Source organism: Octopus bimaculoides, chromosome 26 (assembly GCF_046866305.1).
Source record: "Octopus bimaculoides isolate indiv1 chromosome 26, ASM4686630v1, whole genome shotgun sequence".
Taxonomy (NCBI): domain Eukaryota; kingdom Metazoa; phylum Mollusca; class Cephalopoda; order Octopoda; family Octopodidae; genus Octopus; species Octopus bimaculoides.
In genome coordinates this window covers 19,887,966-19,910,465 of record NC_142953.1, presented here as the reverse complement: position 1 = coordinate 19,910,465, position 22,500 = coordinate 19,887,966, and the positions used below count along the sequence as shown (strand labels likewise).

Genomic DNA, 22,500 nt, shown 5'->3' with positions numbered 1-22,500 from the left:
TCTGTGCCCTGTCTGTATTTGCCAAGGGAAGTTATCTTTCCCATCTTGATCTACGATACGTACGTACCAGAGTTTCAGGGTTATTTCCCTTCTTCAGCGTACGACAATCGCCGACATTCGATGCAAAAGACATCCCTTGGCAAATATATGTAACTTTCTCCAGTGAAATTATTCACTGATATCGAAAAAGTGAAAACAAGCAATGTTAAATCTCTGAACGAGGTATTAACAGTAACTGCACGATAAAGTGAAGTATATTTGCCACTTAAATGTGGCTGACCCCGAGGGGTGGATGTTACTGTTGCTTTTAGCCCCAGGAGGACATCTCCTCCAGCTGGCTATCGACACACATCTGTGCCCTGTCTGTATTTGCCAAGGGAAGTTATCTTTTCCATCTTGATCTACGATACGTTATATATATATATATATATATATATATATATATATATATATAACGTTAAAGACTTACTGTATTCCCGAGCGTCATACTAATACATCCTTTTGTTGTTTACACCACCTGTCCTCGTCTGTTGTTGTTTTTTTTCGTACATTCTCCCATCATCATCATCATCATCATCGTTTAACATCCGCTTTCCATGCTAGCATGGGTTGGACGATTTGACTGAGGACTGGTGAAACCAGAGGGCAACACCAGGCTCCAATCTAATTTGGCAGAGTTTCTACAGCTGGATGCCCTTCCTAACGCCAACCACTCAGAGAGTGTAGTGGGTGCTTTTACGTGTCACCCGCACGAAAACGGCCACGCTCGAAATGGTGTCTTTTATGTGCCACCCGCACAAGCCAGTCCAGGGGCACTGGCAACGATCTCGCTCGAAAATCCTACGGGAGCCAGTCTGGCGGTACTGGCAATGGCCACGCTCAAAATGGTGCATCTCATGTGCCACCCGCACAAGAGCCAGTCCAGGGGCACTGGCAACGATCTTACTTGGCTTGACGGATCTTCTCACGCACAGCACATTTCCAAAGGTCTCGGTCAGTAGTCATCGCCTCAGTGAGGCCCAATGTACGAAGGTCTTGCCTCACCACCTCAGCCCAGGTCTTCCTGGGCCAACCTCTTCCACGGGTTCCCTCAACTGTTAGGGTGTGGCACTTTTTCACGCAGCTATCCTCATCCATTCTCACCACATGTCCATACCAGCGCAATCGTCTCTCTTGCACACCACAACTGATGCTTCTAATGTTCAGCTTTTCTCTCAAGATACTTACACTCTGACGGGTATTCACATTGACATTACACATCCAAAGGAGCATACTGGCTTCATTCCTTGCGAGCTTACGTATGTCCTCAGCAGTTACAGCCCATGTTTCACTGCCATGTAGCATGGCTGTTCGTACGCATGCGTCATACAGTCTGCCTTTTACTCTGAGTGAGAGTCCCTTTGTCGCCAGCAGGGGTAAGAGCTCTCTAAACTTTGCCCAGGCTATTCTTATTCTAGCAGCTACACTTTCAGCGCACCTACCCCCACTACTAACTTGGTCGCCCAGATAGCGGAAGCTATCGACTACCTCTAGTTTTTCACCCTGGAATGAGATAGAAGTTGTTTCTTGTTTGTTTACAGTCTTTATTGCACCTGATCATCTGCCACAAACAAAAACTAACTTGCTAGTTAACCTGCCTTTGATGTTGCTGCACCTCTTATGTGTCCATAGCTTGCACCGGGTACATCTTATAGAGTTACTACCTACTCCTTTTCTACATACTGAGCAGGGCCATCTACCTGAAGGGGTTTGTGTTTTATCTACCTTCCTACTTATTAGGATTTTGGTTTTAGCTAGGTTGACTCTAAGGCCCTTCAATTCTAGACCTTGCTTCCACACCTGAAACTTCTCCTCTAGTTCTGATAGTGACTCCGCAATTAGGGCAAGGTCATCAGCATAGAGGAGCTCCCAGGGGCAACCTGTCTTGAACTCCTCTGTGATTGCCTGGAGGACTATGATAAATAAGAGGGGGCTGAGAACGGAACCTTGGTGGACCCCTACCTCTACCCGGAATTCATTGCCGTACTCATTTCCAACTCTCACCTTACTGGCAGCATCTCTGTACATGGCTTGCACAGCTCTCACTAACCATTCTTCTATCCCAAGTTTCCTCATTGACCACCAGATAAGGGATCGGGGGACCCTGTCAAAAGCTTTCTCCATGTCAACGAAAGCCAGGTACAGAGGTTTATCCTTAGCTAGGTATTTCTCCTGCAGCTGTCTCACTAGAAATAAGGCATCAGTAGTGCTTTTACCTGGCACGAACCCAAACTGCATCTCATCTAAATTGATTCGCTCCCTAATTAGTTGGGCTATGACCCTCTCTGTAACTTTCATAACCTGATCTAACAGCTTGATGCCTCTGTAATTATTTGTATCTAAAGCGTCACCTTTACCTTTGTAGCAGTTGACTATGATGCTGCTACACCAGTCATTGGGTATGACTCCTTCGTGTATCACCTGGCTCGTAATATGGGTGACTAGGCTATAGCCAACACTGCCAGATATTTTGAGCATCTCTGCAGTGATTCCTGATGGGCCGGGGGCTTTCCCGGTCTTCATACTCTTAATTGCTTTATCTACCCTGGTACTATCAACTCGGATAGCTGGTCCCTCTATTGGGTCGACATACGGCAGGCTCTCTTCCTCCCATTCATTCTCTTTATTAAGCAATCTATCGTAGTGGCATCTCCAGACCACTTTCTTTGCATCCTCATTTAGTGCAAGCGTACCATCATCCATGCGAACACATTTCTCTCCTACAACATCACTATTCTCTCTCCTACACTGTCTTGCAACACGAAATACCTCGAGTCTTTGGTCCTCACGGCGCAGAACATTGGCAAATCTTTTCTTATATATATATATATATATATATATATATACAAACACATGCATACACACAGATATGGTCCATTTACCAAATCCACTCACAGGGTATTGGTCAATCCAAGGCTATAGGTGTTGTACAATGCAACTGAACCTGAAATCACATGATTACAAAGTAAACTTCTTAACCCTTTTGATACCAGAAGTGGTTTCAGCCGGGTTGGTATTGAAAGGGTTATGAATTGTTTCTCTATTGTATATTTTAACCCTTTTGTTACCCTATTTCTGTTGAGATGCTCTGTTTTTCTTTCAATTACTTTAAATATAACAAAGAATTTAGTAAAATAACTTAATTATCATTAATAGGAACATTAATTGTGACTAAGGTTTGGTGGAAGATTTTAATTCAAAACTTATGAAAACAAGACATTTGTACTACAGAGCCAGACGTGGTTTCAGCTAGGTTGGTAATGAAAGGGTTAAGAATTGTTTCTCTATTGTATATGTTAACCCTCTTGTTACCCTATTTCTGTTGAGATGCTCTGTGTTTCTTTCAATTACTTTAAACATAACAAAGAATTTAGTAAATTAACTTAATTATCATTAAGATAGTGTTAGGAACATAAATTGTGACTGAAGTTTGGTGGAAGATTTTAATTCAAAACTTATGAAAACAAGACATTTGTACTCAGAGCCAGGGGCAGGTTTCAGCTGGGTTGGTATCAAAAGGGTAAGAATTGTTTCTTTATTATATATTTTAACCCTTTTGTGACCCTATTTCTGTTGAGATGCTCTGTGTTTCTTTCAATTAATTTTAAATATAACAAAGAATTTAGTAAAATAACTTAGTTATCATTAAGCTAGTGTTAGGAACATTAATTGTGACTAAGGTTTGGTGGAAGATTTTTATTCAGAACTTTTGAAAAGACACTTGTACTACAGAGCCAGAGTTGGTTTCAGCCAGGTTGGTAACGAGAGGGTTAATCACACAACCACACCCACAGCCTAGTTGAAGTTGATGATTCAATGATAGCAACAGGTGGCCTGATTTAAACAGGATGTCAGATAAGCAGGATATTACCAGTTTCAACTTCTGACTCTTCAATACTGTACAGCTATGGCCCAAATACTCGCTTATAAATAACCTAGTTTATTGTAAGTTGACAGAAGTTTGTTTGTCCGTTCCTTTGTTTGCATCCTAGAATGGGTTAAGTGTGAAGGGAGGTATTGTTTATTTCACAGGCCAGATGCTCTTCCAGTCTTTGAAGGCGTGAAATGTGTGGATGATTTGTCGATAGGAGGAATGACAACAACAGCATTACTTGTAAGTAAGTGGCTTTCGTAATGTGGTAATGTAAACAGGCGAAGGAATGGCTGTGTGGTAAGTAGTTTGTTTACCAACCACATGTTTCTGGGTTCAGTCCCACTGCGTGGTACCTTGGGCAAGTATCTTCTACTATAGCCTCAGGCCGACCTTGTGAGTGGATTTGGAAGACGGAAACTGAAAGAAGCTCATTGTATATATATATATATATATATATGTATGTGCGTGTGTTTGTACCCCCAACATTACTCGACAACTGATGTTGGTGTGTTTACATCCCCATAACTTAGCGGTTTGGCAAAAGAGAGCGATAGAAGAAGTATTAGGCTTACAAAAATAAGTCCTGGGGCCAATTTGTTCGACTAAAGGTGGTGCTCCAGCATGGCCACAGTCAAATGACCAAAACAGATAAAAGAATTTTTAAAAAAGCATTCAGTCCACTCTGTAAAGTGGTTGGTGTTAGGAAGGGCATTCAGCTATAAAACCCCTGCCAAAACAAACAGTGAAGACTAGTGAAGTCTTCTGCCTAGCCAGCCCCTATCAAACCATCCAACCCATGCCAGCATGGAAGACGGATGTTAAATGAAGATGATGATGAGGATCATGATTTCCCCATTTTATCTTTGGTCAGCCTCTTGATCTTGTCCATTATCTTGGTGTCCATTCCGTCACCCCGATTGTCCATCTGTGCTCCTTCAGTTGTGCAATGTGGCCATCTATATTTCTTGTTGTTGATGGTTTTTATTAATGACAGTGACTTTAAAGTCGTATTCTAGAGTAAACTACATCACTGTCATTTAAAAGGTACCCAGATAAGAAGCAATAAAAATCATATTTTACTGCTAATAAAAAAGAAGAGAAAATTACTATTTTTTAAATCTCACAACATGAGATATTCAGCAACAGTACTTTGTAGTAAAGATTGTTTGCCAACATAACATAGCAGTCCTAGTTTAGGATGAGCGTTGCTGTAATTTAGCCCCAGGAGACATCATTTCCAGCTGGCTATACGACATGATCTGTGTCCTTATATTTTCGAACAAGGGAATGTAGCACCCCCACTCAGCTCAAAACAATATCTGTGTATCATGATTTCTAGGTTATTTCTCTTCATCAGCACAGAAATAACTGTTCAGCTAGAGGTGGCGCTGCCAAATTCCTGTTTGAAATATATAGTTTTTAAAGTGGACAACTAGTCACTAATTTATAAATGAGAAAATTACTATTTCTTAAATCTCATAACATGAGATATTCAGCAACAGTACTTTGTAGTAAAGATTGTTTGCCAACATAACATGGCAGTCCTGGTTTAGGACGAATGTTTTATTTCCACATCTTCCATTTATCGATGCATTTGTGAAGACAGAAGATATTGTCACAGAGTTTTAAGATTTTGATGTTCATTCACAACTTTTCTGCACTACTCCCATCACAAAATTGAAAATCGTGAAAAAAATGCTCCACCCTACTATATGACATGGAAACGGAGTAATTGGCCTTATGAGTCCTAAGGGTCAAGAAGAATAAAAAGAAAATGCGCAAGTATGGCTGTGTAGTAAGAAGCCTGCTTCCCAACTGCAAGGTCCTAGGTTTAGTCTCACCACATGTCGCCTTAGGCAAGTGTCTTCTACTACAGCCTCAGGCCAACCTAAGCCTTGTGAGTGGATTTGGTAGAGGTAAACTGAAAAAAGTTTGTCATATATATATCATCATCATCGTTGTTTAACGTCCGCTTTCCATGCTGCATGAGCTGGACAGTTTGACTGAGGACTGGCAAGCCAGTGGGCTGCACCAGGCACCAATGTGATCTGGCAAAATTTCTACAGCTGGATGTCCTTCCTAGCGCCAACCACTCAGAGAGTGTAGTGGGTGCTTTTATGTGCCACCAGCATGAGGGCCAGTACTGGCAACGATCACACTCAAATGGTGTTTTTTATATGCAACCGGCACGGGAGCCAATATATATATATATATATATATATATATATATATATATATACATATATATATATATATATGTGTACATGTATGTATATATATATATATATATATATATGATTAGTTGAAATATGTTTGTCATATATTTCAACTGCTAAATGCAAATACACTGCAGTTACCATGGAGAAAAATCTCTCTTATGGTAAAAAGGTGTGACAACACTAAGTTTGTTCAGTATCGCCCTCTCTTGGGAATCTCAGGCATCGATATTTTGAGTTTATTGACTCTTGTCGATGAGATGTAGCTAAGAGAGACAAGTCTATCTTATGGCAAAAATATTCATGTGTGTGACTTTGCATTTGTGTTTGTCCCCACCTCCATCACTTGATAAGCAATGTTGGTGTGTTTATGGCCATGTAACTTAGTGGTTCGGCAACAGAGACCGATAGAATAAGTACCAGGCGTAAAAAATTAAGTCCTGGGGTTGATTTGTTCAACTAAAACCCTTCAAGGTGGTGCTCCGGCATGGCCACAGTCAAAGGACTGAAACAAGTAAACCGAGAAAAGGTATTAAAGCCACTCAACCATGAACGGATTGTTGCTGCTGTCATTGTCCCTCAACCATTACATCACCCACTTCAACAGAAACAAACCACTGACCTCGGCAACGTGCAACACCAACAACATTATAGAGTTATATTTCTTATCCTCCACCGCCAACACCATAACACCCCCACCATAACTTAGCAGTTCGGCAATAGAAACTGATGGAATAAAGTTAGAAGACTTTAAACATAAAAAAAGGGGCGGGGCATCGTAAGTACGGGGGTGGATTGATTGGACCAAATCCTTCAAGGTGGTGCTCCAGCATGGCTGCAGTCCAGTGAATGAGAGAGATTAAAGGGTAAAAGAAAAATAGATCTGCTGAACCAGGACTGACCAAAGGCTAAACAATAGCAACAGCAACAACCACAAACTGACCCCTGTTAACACCCATCACCTCCTCCCCCGCCTCTCTTCTCTATACTCACCAACACTACTACTACTACTGCTGCTATGACTACTACTACTACTATTACAACTATTACTGCTACTGTGATTACTACTACTTCAACTGCTGCTGCTACTTACTACTACTACTGCTACTACCTACTACTACTAATATTATTACTACTGCTACTACTACTGCTACTTCTACTACTGCTGCTGCTATGACTACTACTATTACTACTACTTCAACTACTGCTGCTACCTACTACTACTAATATTATTACTACTACTACTACTACTACTACTACTGGTGACCCACAGACAGGCCCACCAACACTACCTTGATGACCTCCACTACAGAAGCAACACCACCATCATCATCACTGACATCACCCTCTTCACCACCACTACTACAATTGTTACTGCTACTACTAAGAGTGACACTACCACAATGACCTCCACTACAGAACAAAAACCACTATCATCACTGTTACAATCATCATCATCATCATTACCACCACCACCACCACTACTGCCATCACCGCCCACTGCCACCGCCATCATCCTCATCATTGCCACCGCCATCACCGCCCACTGCCATCATCCTCATCATTGCCACCGCCATCACCGCCCACTGCCATCATCCTCATCATTGCCACCGCCATCACCACCACTGCTATCATCCTCATTGTTACCGCCGCCTCCACCACCACCACTGCCACTATAACCACTACAGCCTCCATTACAGAACCAAGTCTTGTTATCACATATAGCCACTCACCCACAGAATAAAACCAATCCCGTTTCAAGTGGTCAGTTTAGACACTTGTGTGTGTGGATACGTGTGTGCATATGCACGTGTGTTTGTGTATGCGTCTGTGCACAAGTATATGTGAGTCTGTGTAAAGGTATGCATATGTGTGTATGTATGTCTGCTCATGTCTCTATGTACATCCATGCATGTGTGTGTGTGTATATATATATATATATATATATATATATATATATATATAATAGTTATCGCCAAGCCAACATGGCAGTCCCAAAATTAGGACGAAAGCTGCCGTGAATTAGCTCCAAGAAGCCATCGCCTCTAGCTAGCTATGTGACACACGAACCTGTGTCCTTTATAACCTTCGAACAGGGGAGGTCAGCAGTGTCCCCCTGCTGGTTTGGCATCTGCAGACTAGACTAGTTTCAGGGTGTTGCCCCTTGTCAATGCAGAGTAGCCAAGCCTTAGCCAGGCGGCGCTGCTGACTATCTGCTCGAAGGTTATTTATCTAATTTCAGTGGAATCTATCCACTGGTTTTCAGAAATAGAGTTATTAATATTTCTAAGTCTCTCTAAAGGAGACTACGGCAGCGGTACTGGAAATTAATAGTTATCGCCAAGCCAACATGGCAGTCCCAAAATTAGGACGAAAGCTGCCGTGAATTAGCTCCAAGAAGCCATCGCCTCTAGCTAGCTATGTGACACACGAACCTGTGTCCTTTATAACCTTCGAACAGGGGAGGTCAGCAGTGTCCCCCTGCTGGTTTGGCATCTGCAGACTAGACTAGTTTCAGGGTGTTGCCCCTTGTCAATGCAGAGTAGCCAAGCCTTAGCCAGGCGGCGCTGCTGACTATCTGCTCGAAGGTTATTTATCTAATTTCAGTGGAATCTATCCACTGGTTTTCAGAAATAGAGTTATTAATATTTCTAAGTCTCTCTAAAGGAGACTACGGCAGCGGTACTGGAAATTAATAGTTATCGCCAAGCCAACATGGCAGTCCCAAAATTAGGACGAAAGCTGCCGTGAATTAGCTCCAAGAAGCCATCGCCTCTAGCTAGCTATGTGACACACGAACCTGTGTCCTTTATAACCTTCGAACAGGGGAGGTCAGCAGTGTCCCCCTGCTGGTTTGGCATCTGCAGACTAGACTAGTTTCAGGGTGTTGCCCCTTGTCAATGCAGAGTAGCCAAGCCTTAGCCAGGCGGCGCTGCTGACTATCTGCTCGAAGGTTATTTATCTAATTTCAGTGGAATCTATCCACTGGTTTTCAGAAATAGAGTTATTAATATTTCTAAGTCTCTCTAAAGGAGATTACGTCCTAATTTTGGAACTGCCATGTTGGCTTGGCGATAACTATTAATTTCCAGTACCGCTGCCGTAGTCTCCTTTAGAGAGACTTAGAAATATTAATAACTCTATTTCTGAAAACCAGTGGATAGATTCCACTGAAATTAGATAAATAACCTTCGAGCAGATAGTCAGCAGCGCCGCCTGGCTAAGGCTTGGCTACTCTGCATTGACAAGGGGCAACACCCTGAAACTAGTCTAGTCTGCAGATGCCAAACCAGCAGGGGGACACTGCTGACCTCCCCTGTTCGAAGGTTATAAAGGACACAGGTTCGTGTGTCACATAGCTAGCTAGAGGCGATGGCTTCTTGGAGCTAATTCACGGCAGCTTTCGTCCTAATTTTGGGACTGCCATGTTGGCTTGGCGATAACTATTAATTTCCAGTACCGCTGCCGTAGTCTCCTTTAGAGAGACTTAGAAATATTAATAACTATATATATATATATATATATATATATATATATATATACAATTTAATAATAAGGGTAGAAATTGATATTAATCAATTAAAACCAGTGGTCTAGCATATTTAAAAAAATCCGAAGATTAAAATTATATTACATACAAAAATAAGAGCAATATGTTCTCAATTCTGAGAACATATTCTTCGTGGTTAGGTGATTAGGCATCTATTTCTAGCATATAGGAGTCCACTTTTGCTGGTCATTCCTCTTATTTTTTATGTTGGTGCCACATAAAAAAATCACCTAATACATGCTATAATGTGGTTGGTGCTATAAAGAGTATCCAGCAGTAGAAGCCATGCCAAAGCAGACACTGGTGTTTGGGTGATAGCTGTAAATGAGTGTCACTGTTATGCAAGCAGTGTCATTCTTTTTCAATATTCTGTGAAAAGATAAATGGCCATGGGAAAATATTTCCTTGCTTGAACATAGATCAAGGTTGGCAGCAGGAAGGACATCCGAATGTAAAAAATCTCTGTCTCAATAAACTCTCTCCTACTCATGGAAGCATGGAAAATCATCATCATCATCATCGTTTAACATCTCTTTTCCATGCTAGCATGGGTTGGACGATTTGACTGAGGACTGGTGAACCAAATGGCTACACCAGGCTCCAATCTAATTTAGCAGAGTTTCTACAGCTGGATGCCCTTCCTAACACCAACCACTCCGAGAGTGTAGTGGGTGCTTTTACGTGCCAGTCAGGTGGTACTGGCAACGGCCATGCTCAAAATTTTATGTGCCACCTGCACAGGAGCCAGTCCAGTGGCACTGGCAATAATCTCGCTCGAATGTCTTTTCACGTGCCAGGAAGGCGACGACGCTGGTAACAACCACGCTCAAATAGTGCTATTTACGTGCCACCGGCACAGAAGCCAGACAGCTGCTCTGGCAACGATCACGCTCGAGTGGTGCTCTTAAATGATGACGACGACGATGATAATCATAAATTTCCGGAAACCAACCAGATGAAGTGTCCTGCCAAACAGATTTTATTCTTATCAGGAAATGGGCGAGAGAGACAGATGTTGGTCGTACTTGCAACTAAGTCCCTTCCTGAGAGAAGGAAGGTGTGGAAGCTAAAACATACTTCTGTTAAATAAATGTTGTTCAGAGAGATTCTAGATCAGTGGTTTTCAAACTGTGGTACGCAAGGACAAGACAGGGGGTCCGTGGACAGCAAATACTTTTTATGGGCAATTTGATTCTATATATGTCTTTTAATAGAAATCTTCTAATTGACAATAAACCTATTTGTTAAATACTGTTAAATAAACAAATGTAAAAATATATGTTATTCTAAGCAAATATTTATGTATAAATTTCATAAGCGTTTATAAGGGGGTCCCTAAGGTAAAGCCTGAAATATAAAGGGGTCCGCAAGTCAAAAAGTTTGAAAACCCCTGTTCTAGATAATATCTATGATGAGAAGGAGGACTTAGAGATCTATATCTGAGGAGGAGAAGGAGTTAGAAATTAATAGTTGTTAACTCTCTTTCTTTCTTTATCTGTCTCTCTCTCTCTCTCTCTCTGGCCAGGTAACCATGTACCTTCTCTTCAGCAAAAGACCTGTCTCTCTGTCACACTTAACCTCTCATCATCAGACACAAGATCACCTCCTTGAAAGCCCCGTCCCCTCTCAAAGGATCTTTGTCTTGCAAATTACTTGGTGACCTTGCTAGTGCTCTCTACACTGTAAAGTGGTTGGCATTTGGAAGGGCATTCAGCTGTAAAAACCATGCCAAAACTTATCCTGCCTGTGCTGGTGCCATGTAAAAAGCACCCAGTCCATTCTGTGGGGCTGGTTGATTTTAGGAATGGCATCCAACCATAAAGACCCTGCCAAAACAGACACAGAAGTCTGCTGCAGTCTTCTGCCTGGCCAGCTTCTATCAAGCTGTCCAACCCATGCCAGCATAGAAGGCGGATGTTAAACAACAATGATGATGAACAACTAGTAGTTACAGTGAGGTTATCTGCTGAAAGCTCCTGACAAGGCTTGGGGCCAGGGCAAGGCACCAGCTAGGCAAAAAGTAACATGTTGGTGGAATACTACTGTGGATAGAGTCATAAAAACTAAAAGACAGGCCTGGAAAGAACGGAAGAAAGTAGGGAGGCGGCAATGAGAAATACCATGTTGCTTGAAGAGAAGCGAGATGACAAGTGTACATACTGTGGAGAGAAGCTGAAAGGAGAAGACTTGCAGTAGTTTTGAGCTGGGAAGATCAGAGGTATGAAGAGGTCTGAATTGTAATGCAGTGTGTTGTGGTTGTATATAGTCAGTACAAGTTGCGTGTATATTATTACAAGAGTATATATAAAGAATGAAGAATAAATTCAAGAACTATATATTTACTACATAAAAATATTGGGTTAGTGCATAATTATTGCGGCTTTTTTTTTCAACAAATTTTATTCAACAAAAACAAGAACAATATTTAACAAAAACATCTTTAAATGACAGTCTGACCGTCTACCAAACAAATGGGAAACAGTAATTGAAGTAGATGGTGAATATGCTCTGGAATAATAATTTAAAGATGTTTTTGTTACATGTTATTATTGTTTGTGCTGAATAAAATTTGCTGGAAAAGCCACAATAATTATGCACCAACCCCATATATTGTATTTACTGGTCGATGATGATACACGATCAAAATGTAGAATCTAGATAAATGAAGTAATCTATGCAAGAAGGTTCAAAGATAGAAAATGTAGAAATAACAGCTAAGTGGTGGCTTTCAGTCATATCTGCTAATGGGCATAGAGAAATTGATGGACATAGCAATGATGTGAATGGCTCTAAGTCTAATCGACTAAGAAGCAAACAGCAGGGTTAGCAAGCTGTTTTTATTAATGGAACGCTAGACATTCTAGAAACCTCCAAGAGAAACGCTAAGCTTGAATAATTAAGAATCACATCTCATGACACAGATGCTTCGAGAAACTTAGTAAAAGGAGATTACTCTATAATCTTTCTTTTAAGGGAGATCATTCAACCATCTAGCTACTGCTACAAGGTGAACCAAGATCTCTAACTCCTCCTTCTCATCATAGATATTATCTAGAATCTCTCTGAACAAAATTTAACAGAATGATGTTTTAGCTTTCACACCTTCTTTCTCTCTGTCTGTTTTATCTCTTATTCTGAAGTCACCAGGAAGGGATTTAGTTGCAGGCACAACCAACATTTGTCTCTCTTGCCTGTGTCCTGATAAGAACGAAATCTGTTCAGCAGGAGTAAAGTGTGTTGAGAACGACAATGATATACGTTCCCTAATGGATGATGAGAAGAAAGAGGCTTGGAGCTCTCACTATGAGAGACTGAAGGGAGCGACCATATGCTGATGACCAGATTCAAATAACAGTAACTGTGTAAAGTTAAGAAAGAAATTCCAGACATGAACTCTAGAATGAAGAGGCCTTGGAGTAAAGTTTGTGAAGACTAAGGTTTTAATAAGTAGAAAAAAAAACAGGACACTGATACCAACAAGGAAATGGTCATGTTCAGTATGCAGACAAGATGTTGGTAGGAATTCCATAAAATGTACCCTGTGTGGTCCACAGGTGCAGAAAAGATGTGAAATAAAAGGTAGAGTCTTTTCCTGTGGTAGATATACAAGGGTAGTGAGCCCTCAGAGCACCAGTAAAGGAAATTCCTTTTAATACTTAGAGGGCTCTGCAGAAGTAGTTGATAATAGCTTTTGTTACCTAGGAAACCTAATGAGAAGTGGGGACAAGTGTACTGAAAGTGTTGGGGCCAGAATTAGAGTAAGATGAAGAAAGTTTAGGAAATTATTAGCTCCACTGACAAGAGGTGATAGTTTTCTAAGCTTTCTTTATATTATTCTGATTTTCTTGCAGAGTAAGGATAGATTGTATGATGCTTTGGTATGAATTGTGATACTGCATGGTAGTGAGGCATGGGCCCTGAATGCAGAGGGTGTGTGAAAGTTGGAAAGGAATAAGGTAAGCATGATCTGCTGGATGCATAATGTTAGTGTACCTGAATGGTGGTTCAGATGAGCTGAAAGAAAAACCAAGTGTAAGAGGAATCAATGATAATAGTGTGAAGGGGTGTTGGTGCAGATGGACGAATGATGACAGATGATGACAGATGGGTTATTGAACAAAGATGTCAACAAGGGAAGAAATGAGGAGAAGACTTATCCAACATCATTTGAATATAAAAAAAAACATGATGAAAATCCCTACGCACACATGTGCTTGACAACCGGTGTTTGTTTCTTTACGCCCCTCTCCTCCGTTATCTAGAGGTTCGACAAAAGTGACAGACTTAAAGAAAAACAAAAAAAACAAACATCATATGTATTGGGGTCGATTTGTTCGGCAAAAAAATCTTTCGAAGCGGTGCCCCAGCATGGCCACAGTGCAACGACTAAAACACAGCTAAAGATAAAAGATATGTACGTATGTATGTATGTGTATGTCCATATTAGCAGAACTGTCGAATAAGCTGACCAGTGACAAGCAAGATGGTCAAACAACGGAACTGCAAATAGAGAGAGAGAGAAAGAGAGAGAATAACATGTCAAACGAGATGTTGGATTGGCGGAATTCTGGTTTAAGCACCTCATATATAACCCCCCCCCCCCAACTTCTATTTTGGGGAATTTTCAGCAATTTGTTTTTTGTGAATTTGGTCTAATCACGGGTATTCACACGGTTCGAGTATGAAAAATAAAAAATAAATAAATAAAATAAAATAAATAAATTCTCACCTCCCCCCCCCCCCCATAAATCCTAAAGGTTCCACTCTTTTTTTAATGTTTTACTTAAATTCCAACAATGGGCGCATCATCATTCCATTAAATGTGTTTACGGAGAGAAAAATGCTGTAAAACATTCAATACAAGTTTATTTGTTATTTATTTATTTATTTCCATTCTGCTGAAGTCAACGTTTCGTCGATTGGAATCGCACAGTGTGGAGTTATCTTTCCTTTACTCACGCTTCTTATGTAATAAAGGTGAAGACGACATGTGTTTGTATGATTATGTGTGAGTATATGTGTGTGGTGTATGTATGTTTGTGTTACTGTATGAGTACATATTTGTGTATAAGTGTGTTTGTGGATTTATATATATATATATATGTATATGTATGTATGGGTGAGTGTCTTTGTACATGCGTACATGTGTTCGCATAAGTGTGTATGTACATATACATATATGTGTAAAAGTTTATGCGTGCAAGAGTACATTTACAATATGTGTGTGTGTGTGTATAATATATTAACGTATTTGTACATGTATGCGTGTTTATATGCTCATGCACGCCATAAGAATTAAAAAGAAACCAAACCATTTCCCGTTTGCCACACTAATATATGCCATCAGTATGAAGGCAAAAAAAAAATTAATAATAATAAAACCAAAACAAAAGCTATAATGGTTTCGCACCTGCTTCCCCTCTTATGCCAGGTCAGCATGATCTAGCAAACCTTTTTATCAGACAGAGTGACCATGCATTTTTTACACATATGGAAAACTACATTATCTGCTCTATCTTTTATGAACGTTATCTGTTCTGTCTTTTATGAACGTAGTAGTGGTGGTGGTGGTGGTGCAATGTGAAGGAGTTTTGGCAGCTTTTACCAGCAGATCGAGAGCTCACATCTTGTGGCTCCCTGTATGGCTCCATGAAAAAACAAAACAAAAACAAACAGATGTCATGTATATACATACATATGTATGTATACATACACACACGCATACATACATGCATGCATATATATATACACACATATCAAAACAAAGATGGATTAAGAAAGGTTTAAAAAGGAATTAGTAATCCATATATATATTTATAATAAATAAACAGATGTATATAACATTATCTCTATTCTTTCTCTCTCTCTCTCTCTCTATATATATATATATATATATATATATATATATAAATTATACACGCATACATACGTTCACACATGTATGCATACAATATATATATATATATATATATAGAGAGAGAGAGAGAGAGAGAGAGAGAGTCTCACACACATGTACATATACATGCATACGTAAGTTATGTATATACACATATAGATATATACAAATGCATACACATGTGTAAAATTACACCCTTGTTCAACTGGCTAAAAATAGCAGTCAAATCTTTCTCAAATCATAGGTTACCGTTTAAAAATAAATAAAAGCACGCAAAGATATTCCTGATGGCGAAAATGAGTTGGTCACATCTGGAACGTCTTTTAATTGTAGATCAGCTAGAATCAGTGTGCTGACCTGGGGTTAAATAACTGTTGAGGATTTTCTACAGAGCCGCTTCAACAGTCAGAAATCTTATTCAAATTAGAAGACGCTAAAATGAATGCTATAACTCCAGGAATCTGCTCTGTCCACCGCACAACTTTGTGTCCTCATAACTTTCTTTAAAAAATGGATGATTTTAATAGAATTACCAGCAGTTACGCTTCAGATGGAGTAGATTACGATTACATCGGAATTTAACGTGGAAAAAATAATGAAGTGGTGGAGGGTGTGTCGATAATTACCATACTTCATCAAAAATGTATGAGGAGACGAATTCAAACTGTGTGAATTATCTGATCTCACTCCATAATTTTATATATTTATTTTTCAATCTACAACATCTGAAACGTATATGTAGAAAATTTTATTTAAAAAAAATATCCAGTTTTTTAGAAAGTTATGAGGCAACAAAGTTGGAAGAGGGGAGGAGGAAACGCATCGAGATTTGAGAATTATCCGAAACTCCGCTCAACCGTTTCCGAAAGAATTAGATAATGTAGTTCTCGGTAATTCACGAGAAGAAAAAAAGAAAAAGAAAAAGGAAAGGAAAGGAAAAAAGGGTGGGACGATCGTGGCTGGAACGACAATGATCATAGGTTGACTTAACTCAAGTAGACCTAGGGCCAAAAGATAACAACAGTAACTAGATTTAGTAGAAGCTAACGAAGAGGGCATCCGCTAAGTCGTTGTTCGAAATCTTGGACTTTACTGTTTATTTTACTATATGCCTATACACACACACACACAAACACACAATGTGCACAGATAGATAGATAGATAGATAGATAGATAGATAGATAAATCGACAGAGATAATCTAATCTTCCCAGACTACTTCGAGATATTGATAGGTCGCACGATCTAGTAGAAATAGCAGCCAAATCTTACTTAAATAACATTTCACTGTATTAAAACAGGAAGGACACATTAGATAATATACGCCCGTAGCCGCAACATACTTAAAAAGAAAAGGTAAATAAACAAGGATGGGCGTGGTTAGAAGGCCTTTTTCATCAAGTGTTTCTCTCTGTTCGATAAGCACAGACCTGGACCAGCAACAACAACAACAACAATAATAATAATCCTTTCTACTATAGGCACAATAACGACAACAATAATAATAACTTGTTGAGGTAAATGATCAACAAGAGCCTGAATATGGTTGTTTGGTTTGCTAAAAGTAGCAGCCATATCCCATTATTATGAAACAGGGAAGGATACACATTGGATAATAAAGGTAGTCATGGATACACATTGCCTACATGTGTATGTGTGTGAGCATGAACTGGGATGATTAAGGTTTGGATGTCGACTGAAGCAGGCTGGCCTGGGGCTAAAGGGCAACACCGCCCCATGTATGTATGTACACAGAGAAAGTGCATGAGAGAATGATAGAGAGAGGAAGGATAGAAAGCGAGGAAGATAGATAGATAAATATATAGATAGAAAGAAAGAAACAGTGATAAACAAATAGATTGATAGCAAGAAAGAGAGAGGGGGAAGAGACACAAAGACAAATAGATAGATAGACACATAGAGAGAGAGAGAGAGAGAAAGGTTAAGAGAGACAGATAGGTACGTAGAGAGAGAGAGACAAATAGATAGATAGATAGATAGAAGGGTTAAGAGAGACAGATAGATACATAGATAGAGAGACAAATAGAAAGATAGAAAGGATGGACGAAATAGATACATTATTGTGAATTTGTTTAAGTTTACCTTGTTCATAAGTCTGTGCAGGGTTTCGTCCAGGTGCCGTTCGTTGCTTCGGCGACGACATGTCGGCAACCAAAAGCCATTCTGTTTATGGTTTACCAAGAGGAACCGTCCGTCGGTCACCCTCGCCGTCAAAATACTGACAATCTGTGAGGAACTGGTTGCAGACATCACTCTATGATGCCTCCCAAATAACTACGACAACTATAGATTATTTGTCGTTAATGAAATATTGGGGTTAAATTAATCCCTTCCCCTTGGTCACGTCCACTTTTCAATCCAGTTACTCTTCCTCTATAGTTCGTTCGCCATGCTTGATGTGTGTGTGTGTGTGTGTGTAAGTATGCCTCTGTGTCTCTGTGTGCGGATGTTATGTGTGTGTCTGTATCTGAGTGCGCGAGTTTAATTGTGTATGTATATGTGTATCTGTGTGTGTTTTAGTATGGCTCTGTGTGTATGCGTTTAAGTGTGTCTGTGTGAGTCTATATTTATGTGCGTGCGTTTAAGTGTGCATGTATACATGTGTCTGTGTGTGTATGTATAGGTGTGTCCGTGTGTGTATGTTATGCGTAAGCGTATCTCTGTGTTCAAGTACGCCTCTGCGGGCAAGTGTGTCTTTGTGTGTATGTTATGTGGAAGTGTTTATGTTCGTGTCTCTGTATGCGTGTATTTCAGTGAAGTATGTGTCTGTGTGTGTGTATAAAGTGCATATGTGTATGTGTCGGTGTAAATATGTATGTCTATGTGTATGTTTAAGTGTGTGTGTGTGTGTGTGTGTGTGTGTGTGTGCCTGTGATTATGACTGTATTTCAGTGTATGTATATGTGTGTGTATGTTTATATATTTATATACTTCACCTCGTACCTGTATACTTCATATCTGCGTTTCAGTATTTTATACACACACACACACACGTATGTGTATGTATGTGTGTATATATATATTTGTTAGAATGTAGTACTACCAATATATATATATATATATATATATATATATATATATATATATATATATATATATATATATTCTTTTACTTGTTTCTGTCATTTGACTGCGGCCATGCTGGAGCACTGCCTTTAGTCGAACCAGTCGACTCTTGGACTTCATCTTTGTAAGCTTAGTACTTATTATATCGGTCAATTTTGCAGAACCGCTAAGTTACGCGACGTAAATACACCATCGGTGTGAAGCGATGGTGGGGGTCAAACACAGACACACAAATACACACACACACATTCGATGGGCTTCTTTCAGTTTCCGTCTAGCAAATCTACTCAGAAACTTTGGTCGGCCCGAGGCTATAGTAAATAGAAGACACTTGCCCGAGGTGCCACGCAGTGGGACTGAACCTGGAACCATGTGGTTGGGAAGCTGCAAAATTATCCCAAGACTGTTATTCAGAGTTTCGCGCTCCCGTTCATCGGACAGTCTTTGGGGTTCCAGTACTATTTTTTCCACCTTGTTTTGCGCTTACGAGCTCAGTTGTGTGTGTACATAATACATCTATTACACACGCATATATATACTCTTTTACTCTTTTACTTGTTTCAGTCATTTGACTGTGGCCATGCTGGAGCACCGCCTTTAGTCGAGCAAATCGACCCCAGGACTTATTCTTTGGAAGCCTACTACTTATTTTATCGGTCTCTTTTGCCGAACCGCTAAGCTACGGGGACGTAAACACAACATATATATATAAACACAGACACATAAACACACACACACACACATATATATATATACATATATACGACGGGCTTCTTTCAGTTTCCGTCTACCAAATCCACTCGCAAGGCTTTGGTCGGCCCGAGGCTATAGTAGAAGACACTTGCCCAAGGTGCCACGCAGTGGGACTGAACCCGGAACCATGTGGTTGGTAAGCAAGCCACTTACCGCACGGTCACTCCTGCTATATATATATATATATATATATATATATATATACATACATACATACATACATACATACATACATACATACATATATATATATATATATATATATATATATATATATATATATATATATATATCGTCAGTAAATGATAAATCTGAAAGAGAAACATACTCGAGGTTATAGAGCAGTAGAGTAAAATTCTGTGTGTGTGTGTGTGTAGTTTATTATTTTAACTGGCAGAATTTCAAGAGCTGAGAGTTTCGCGTATGACATTTACCATACACACATACACATAGGCACTTATATGCACCGACATGTATCTATATAAATACGCACACCGACACATCGCCCTATTCATTAAATCCATTATCGCACGCACACACACACACGCGCATATATATATATATATATATATATATATATATATATATATATATATATATATATATATATATATATATATGGTTTGGTGTGTGTGTGTGTGTGTGTTGATGGGACGGCTATCGTCTCAAGATGAAGCAGTCATAATAATAATAATAATAATGATAATGATAATAATAATAATAAATGCCCTGATGCAGTACCAGGCAGTGGCTCTCATGGTTTCTGATCTTAATTGATTGGATGTGTTATCATGTACATTGTTCTGTCTTGGTGTAAAAGATGGAGCTATAACAAATATTGGAAATGTTATCATGTACATTGTTTTGTCTTGGTATAAAAGATGGGCTACAGCAAATATTCTGCTCAATACCACCGATTTGCTTGTCAGTTGTTTGACCTTAACCAGTTGAGCATGTCCCTTGGTGGCTGACGATAAGTGCATCTCTGTTCACGAGCAGAAGTAGTGGGGGAGCATCATAGCCATGTGTTGAGAGGAGTTCTTTGGGGTTTGAATAATTCACCTTTGGAAACATGGGTGTTTTGCTCAACATCCTTAAACAACCCTTATTCAGGGACCTTTTGAGCGAGATGGGCTACTCGACCTGAAAAAAATTCTAACTGGGCCCCACCTGCGAGGTCATGCGCTGTTTATCTTGATACAAGATCAGTATGTCATGTACATATGGTTGTGATGCATGTGCCTGGTGTACCCTTATCAGACGGGTAGTCATGATGGGTATATTGGGCTTCGTATATTTTACCCCAGTGTCACTTTGATGGCATGCACTGCTCTCTCACTCAATAATAATAATAATTATACACATACAACTTCATTAATCTCATCACATACACAAATGATATTATCTATTTATCTATCTATCCATAAGTCCGTCTAATTGGTTTATTTCTATATCTTATTTTCCCCATTTTATTTTATATTCTGATGGTAATGCAGTAATATTATTATCTGCGAACTGTTTCGGTTATTTATGCGTATATAACAATAAAATTATTTCGACACAATATTTATGTAGGATGCAATGAAAATAGCAATAACGTTGAATAACTTGCAACTATAGTTAATAGTTGTTATTCCACAGGAAGAAGTTAACTGACAGATAATTTGTCCCGCCGCTTTAAAACTTTTAATTTTCGTCAAATCCCGCCCAACTGAAATATACGTAGGTGTATACGTTTATGTATGTATATATATGTGTGTGTGTGTATATGTGTCGCCATAGATATAAATACATGTTAATATCTCTCTCTCACTGTATATGTGAATATATTTTTTACTTTTTACTGTCATTACACTGCGGCAATGCTGGGGCACTGTCTTGATGCGTTTAGTCGAAGAAATCGACCCTGGGGTTTGTTAGTTTTAAAATCTGGGACGTATTCTATTGACAGCTTTTGCCGAACAGCTAGGTAACGAGTAAGTAAATAAACCAACACTATCAAGCGGTGCTGGAAGGCAAACACGATCACACACACACACAGGTGCAGGTGTGGCTTTGTGGTAAGAAGCTGGCTTCTCAACCATATGGTTCTAGGTTCAGTCCGACTGTGTGGCACCTTGGACAAGAGTCTAATACAATAGCCTCGGGTCTTACCAACCACATGGTTCCGGGTTCATTCCCACTGCATGGCACCTTGGACAAGTGTCTTCTGCAATAGCCTCGGGCTGACCAAAGCCATGTGAGTGGATTTGGTAGACGGAAACTGAAAGAAGCCCATCGTATGCATGTGTATAAATATGTTTGTGTTTGTCCCTCCAGCATCGCTTGACAACTGATGGTGGTGTGTTTATGTCACCGTAACTTAGCGGTTCGGCAAAAGTTACCGATAGAGTAAGTACTAGGCTTCCAAAGAATAAGTCCTGGGGTCGATTTGCTTGATTAAAGGCGGTGCTCCAGCATGGCCACAGTCAAATGACTGAAACAAGTAAAAGAGTAAAGAGTAATATATCAAAATAAGCAACAAGGATATCCAGAGGTAATGCAGTACGATCGTTTCATGCAACTCCATTTAATTGAACAATGCAACCATTACATCAATTTAAATGCAGAGCAATCCTCAGCTGCACAAAGACATAGAATTTAATTAAATTAAAACGGATGAACACATTAGTATAATTTTACTTAAAATCTCCTAGAAGTTAAGGGGACAGACAAAGAACATGCTACCTTCACTGTTTCACTGTGAGGAAACAACAAACCAGCTGTATTAGTTTGACGCTTAGGAAAACTGGAAGAAGTCTTTGATGTTTCAAACCTATGCTCTTCCACAGAAACAAAACATGGAAAGAAAAGAGAGGTAAAAACAGAGAGGTGGGGGAAAGAAACAGAGAAAAATGTCTTGATTAGTGATTGCATATGCTGAATATTTTCGCGTGTGTATGTCCATGTGTGTGTGTATGTCTGTGTGCATATGTCTGTGTATATGTGTGCGTATGTATGTGTGTGTATGTATTTATGTGTGCATGTATGTGTCTGCATTTGTATGATGTTGATGATACATGCATGCATTGCATGGATCATCAACA

At 39.6% G+C, this 22,500-nt stretch overlaps 1 protein-coding gene across 2 annotated transcripts in view; it reads right to left on the bottom strand.

Annotated features, from left to right (window-relative positions):
- LOC106868958 (uncharacterized) overlaps nt 1-22,500 on the bottom strand; it is a 117,247-nt gene that overhangs the window by 63,654 nt on the left and 31,093 nt on the right. Inside the window, exon 1 of one of the 2 annotated variants that reach the window (XM_089342783.1) lies at nt 17,678-18,584. The exons of the other annotated variant lie outside the window; for it this stretch is intronic. Coding sequence (XP_089198909.1) covers nt 17,678-17,845 — 168 coding nt within the window. The 5' untranslated portion in view covers nt 17,846-18,584. Of the gene's footprint in view, nt 1-17,677; nt 18,585-22,500 lie in introns of those variants that run through there. 2 annotated transcript variants of the gene reach the window in all.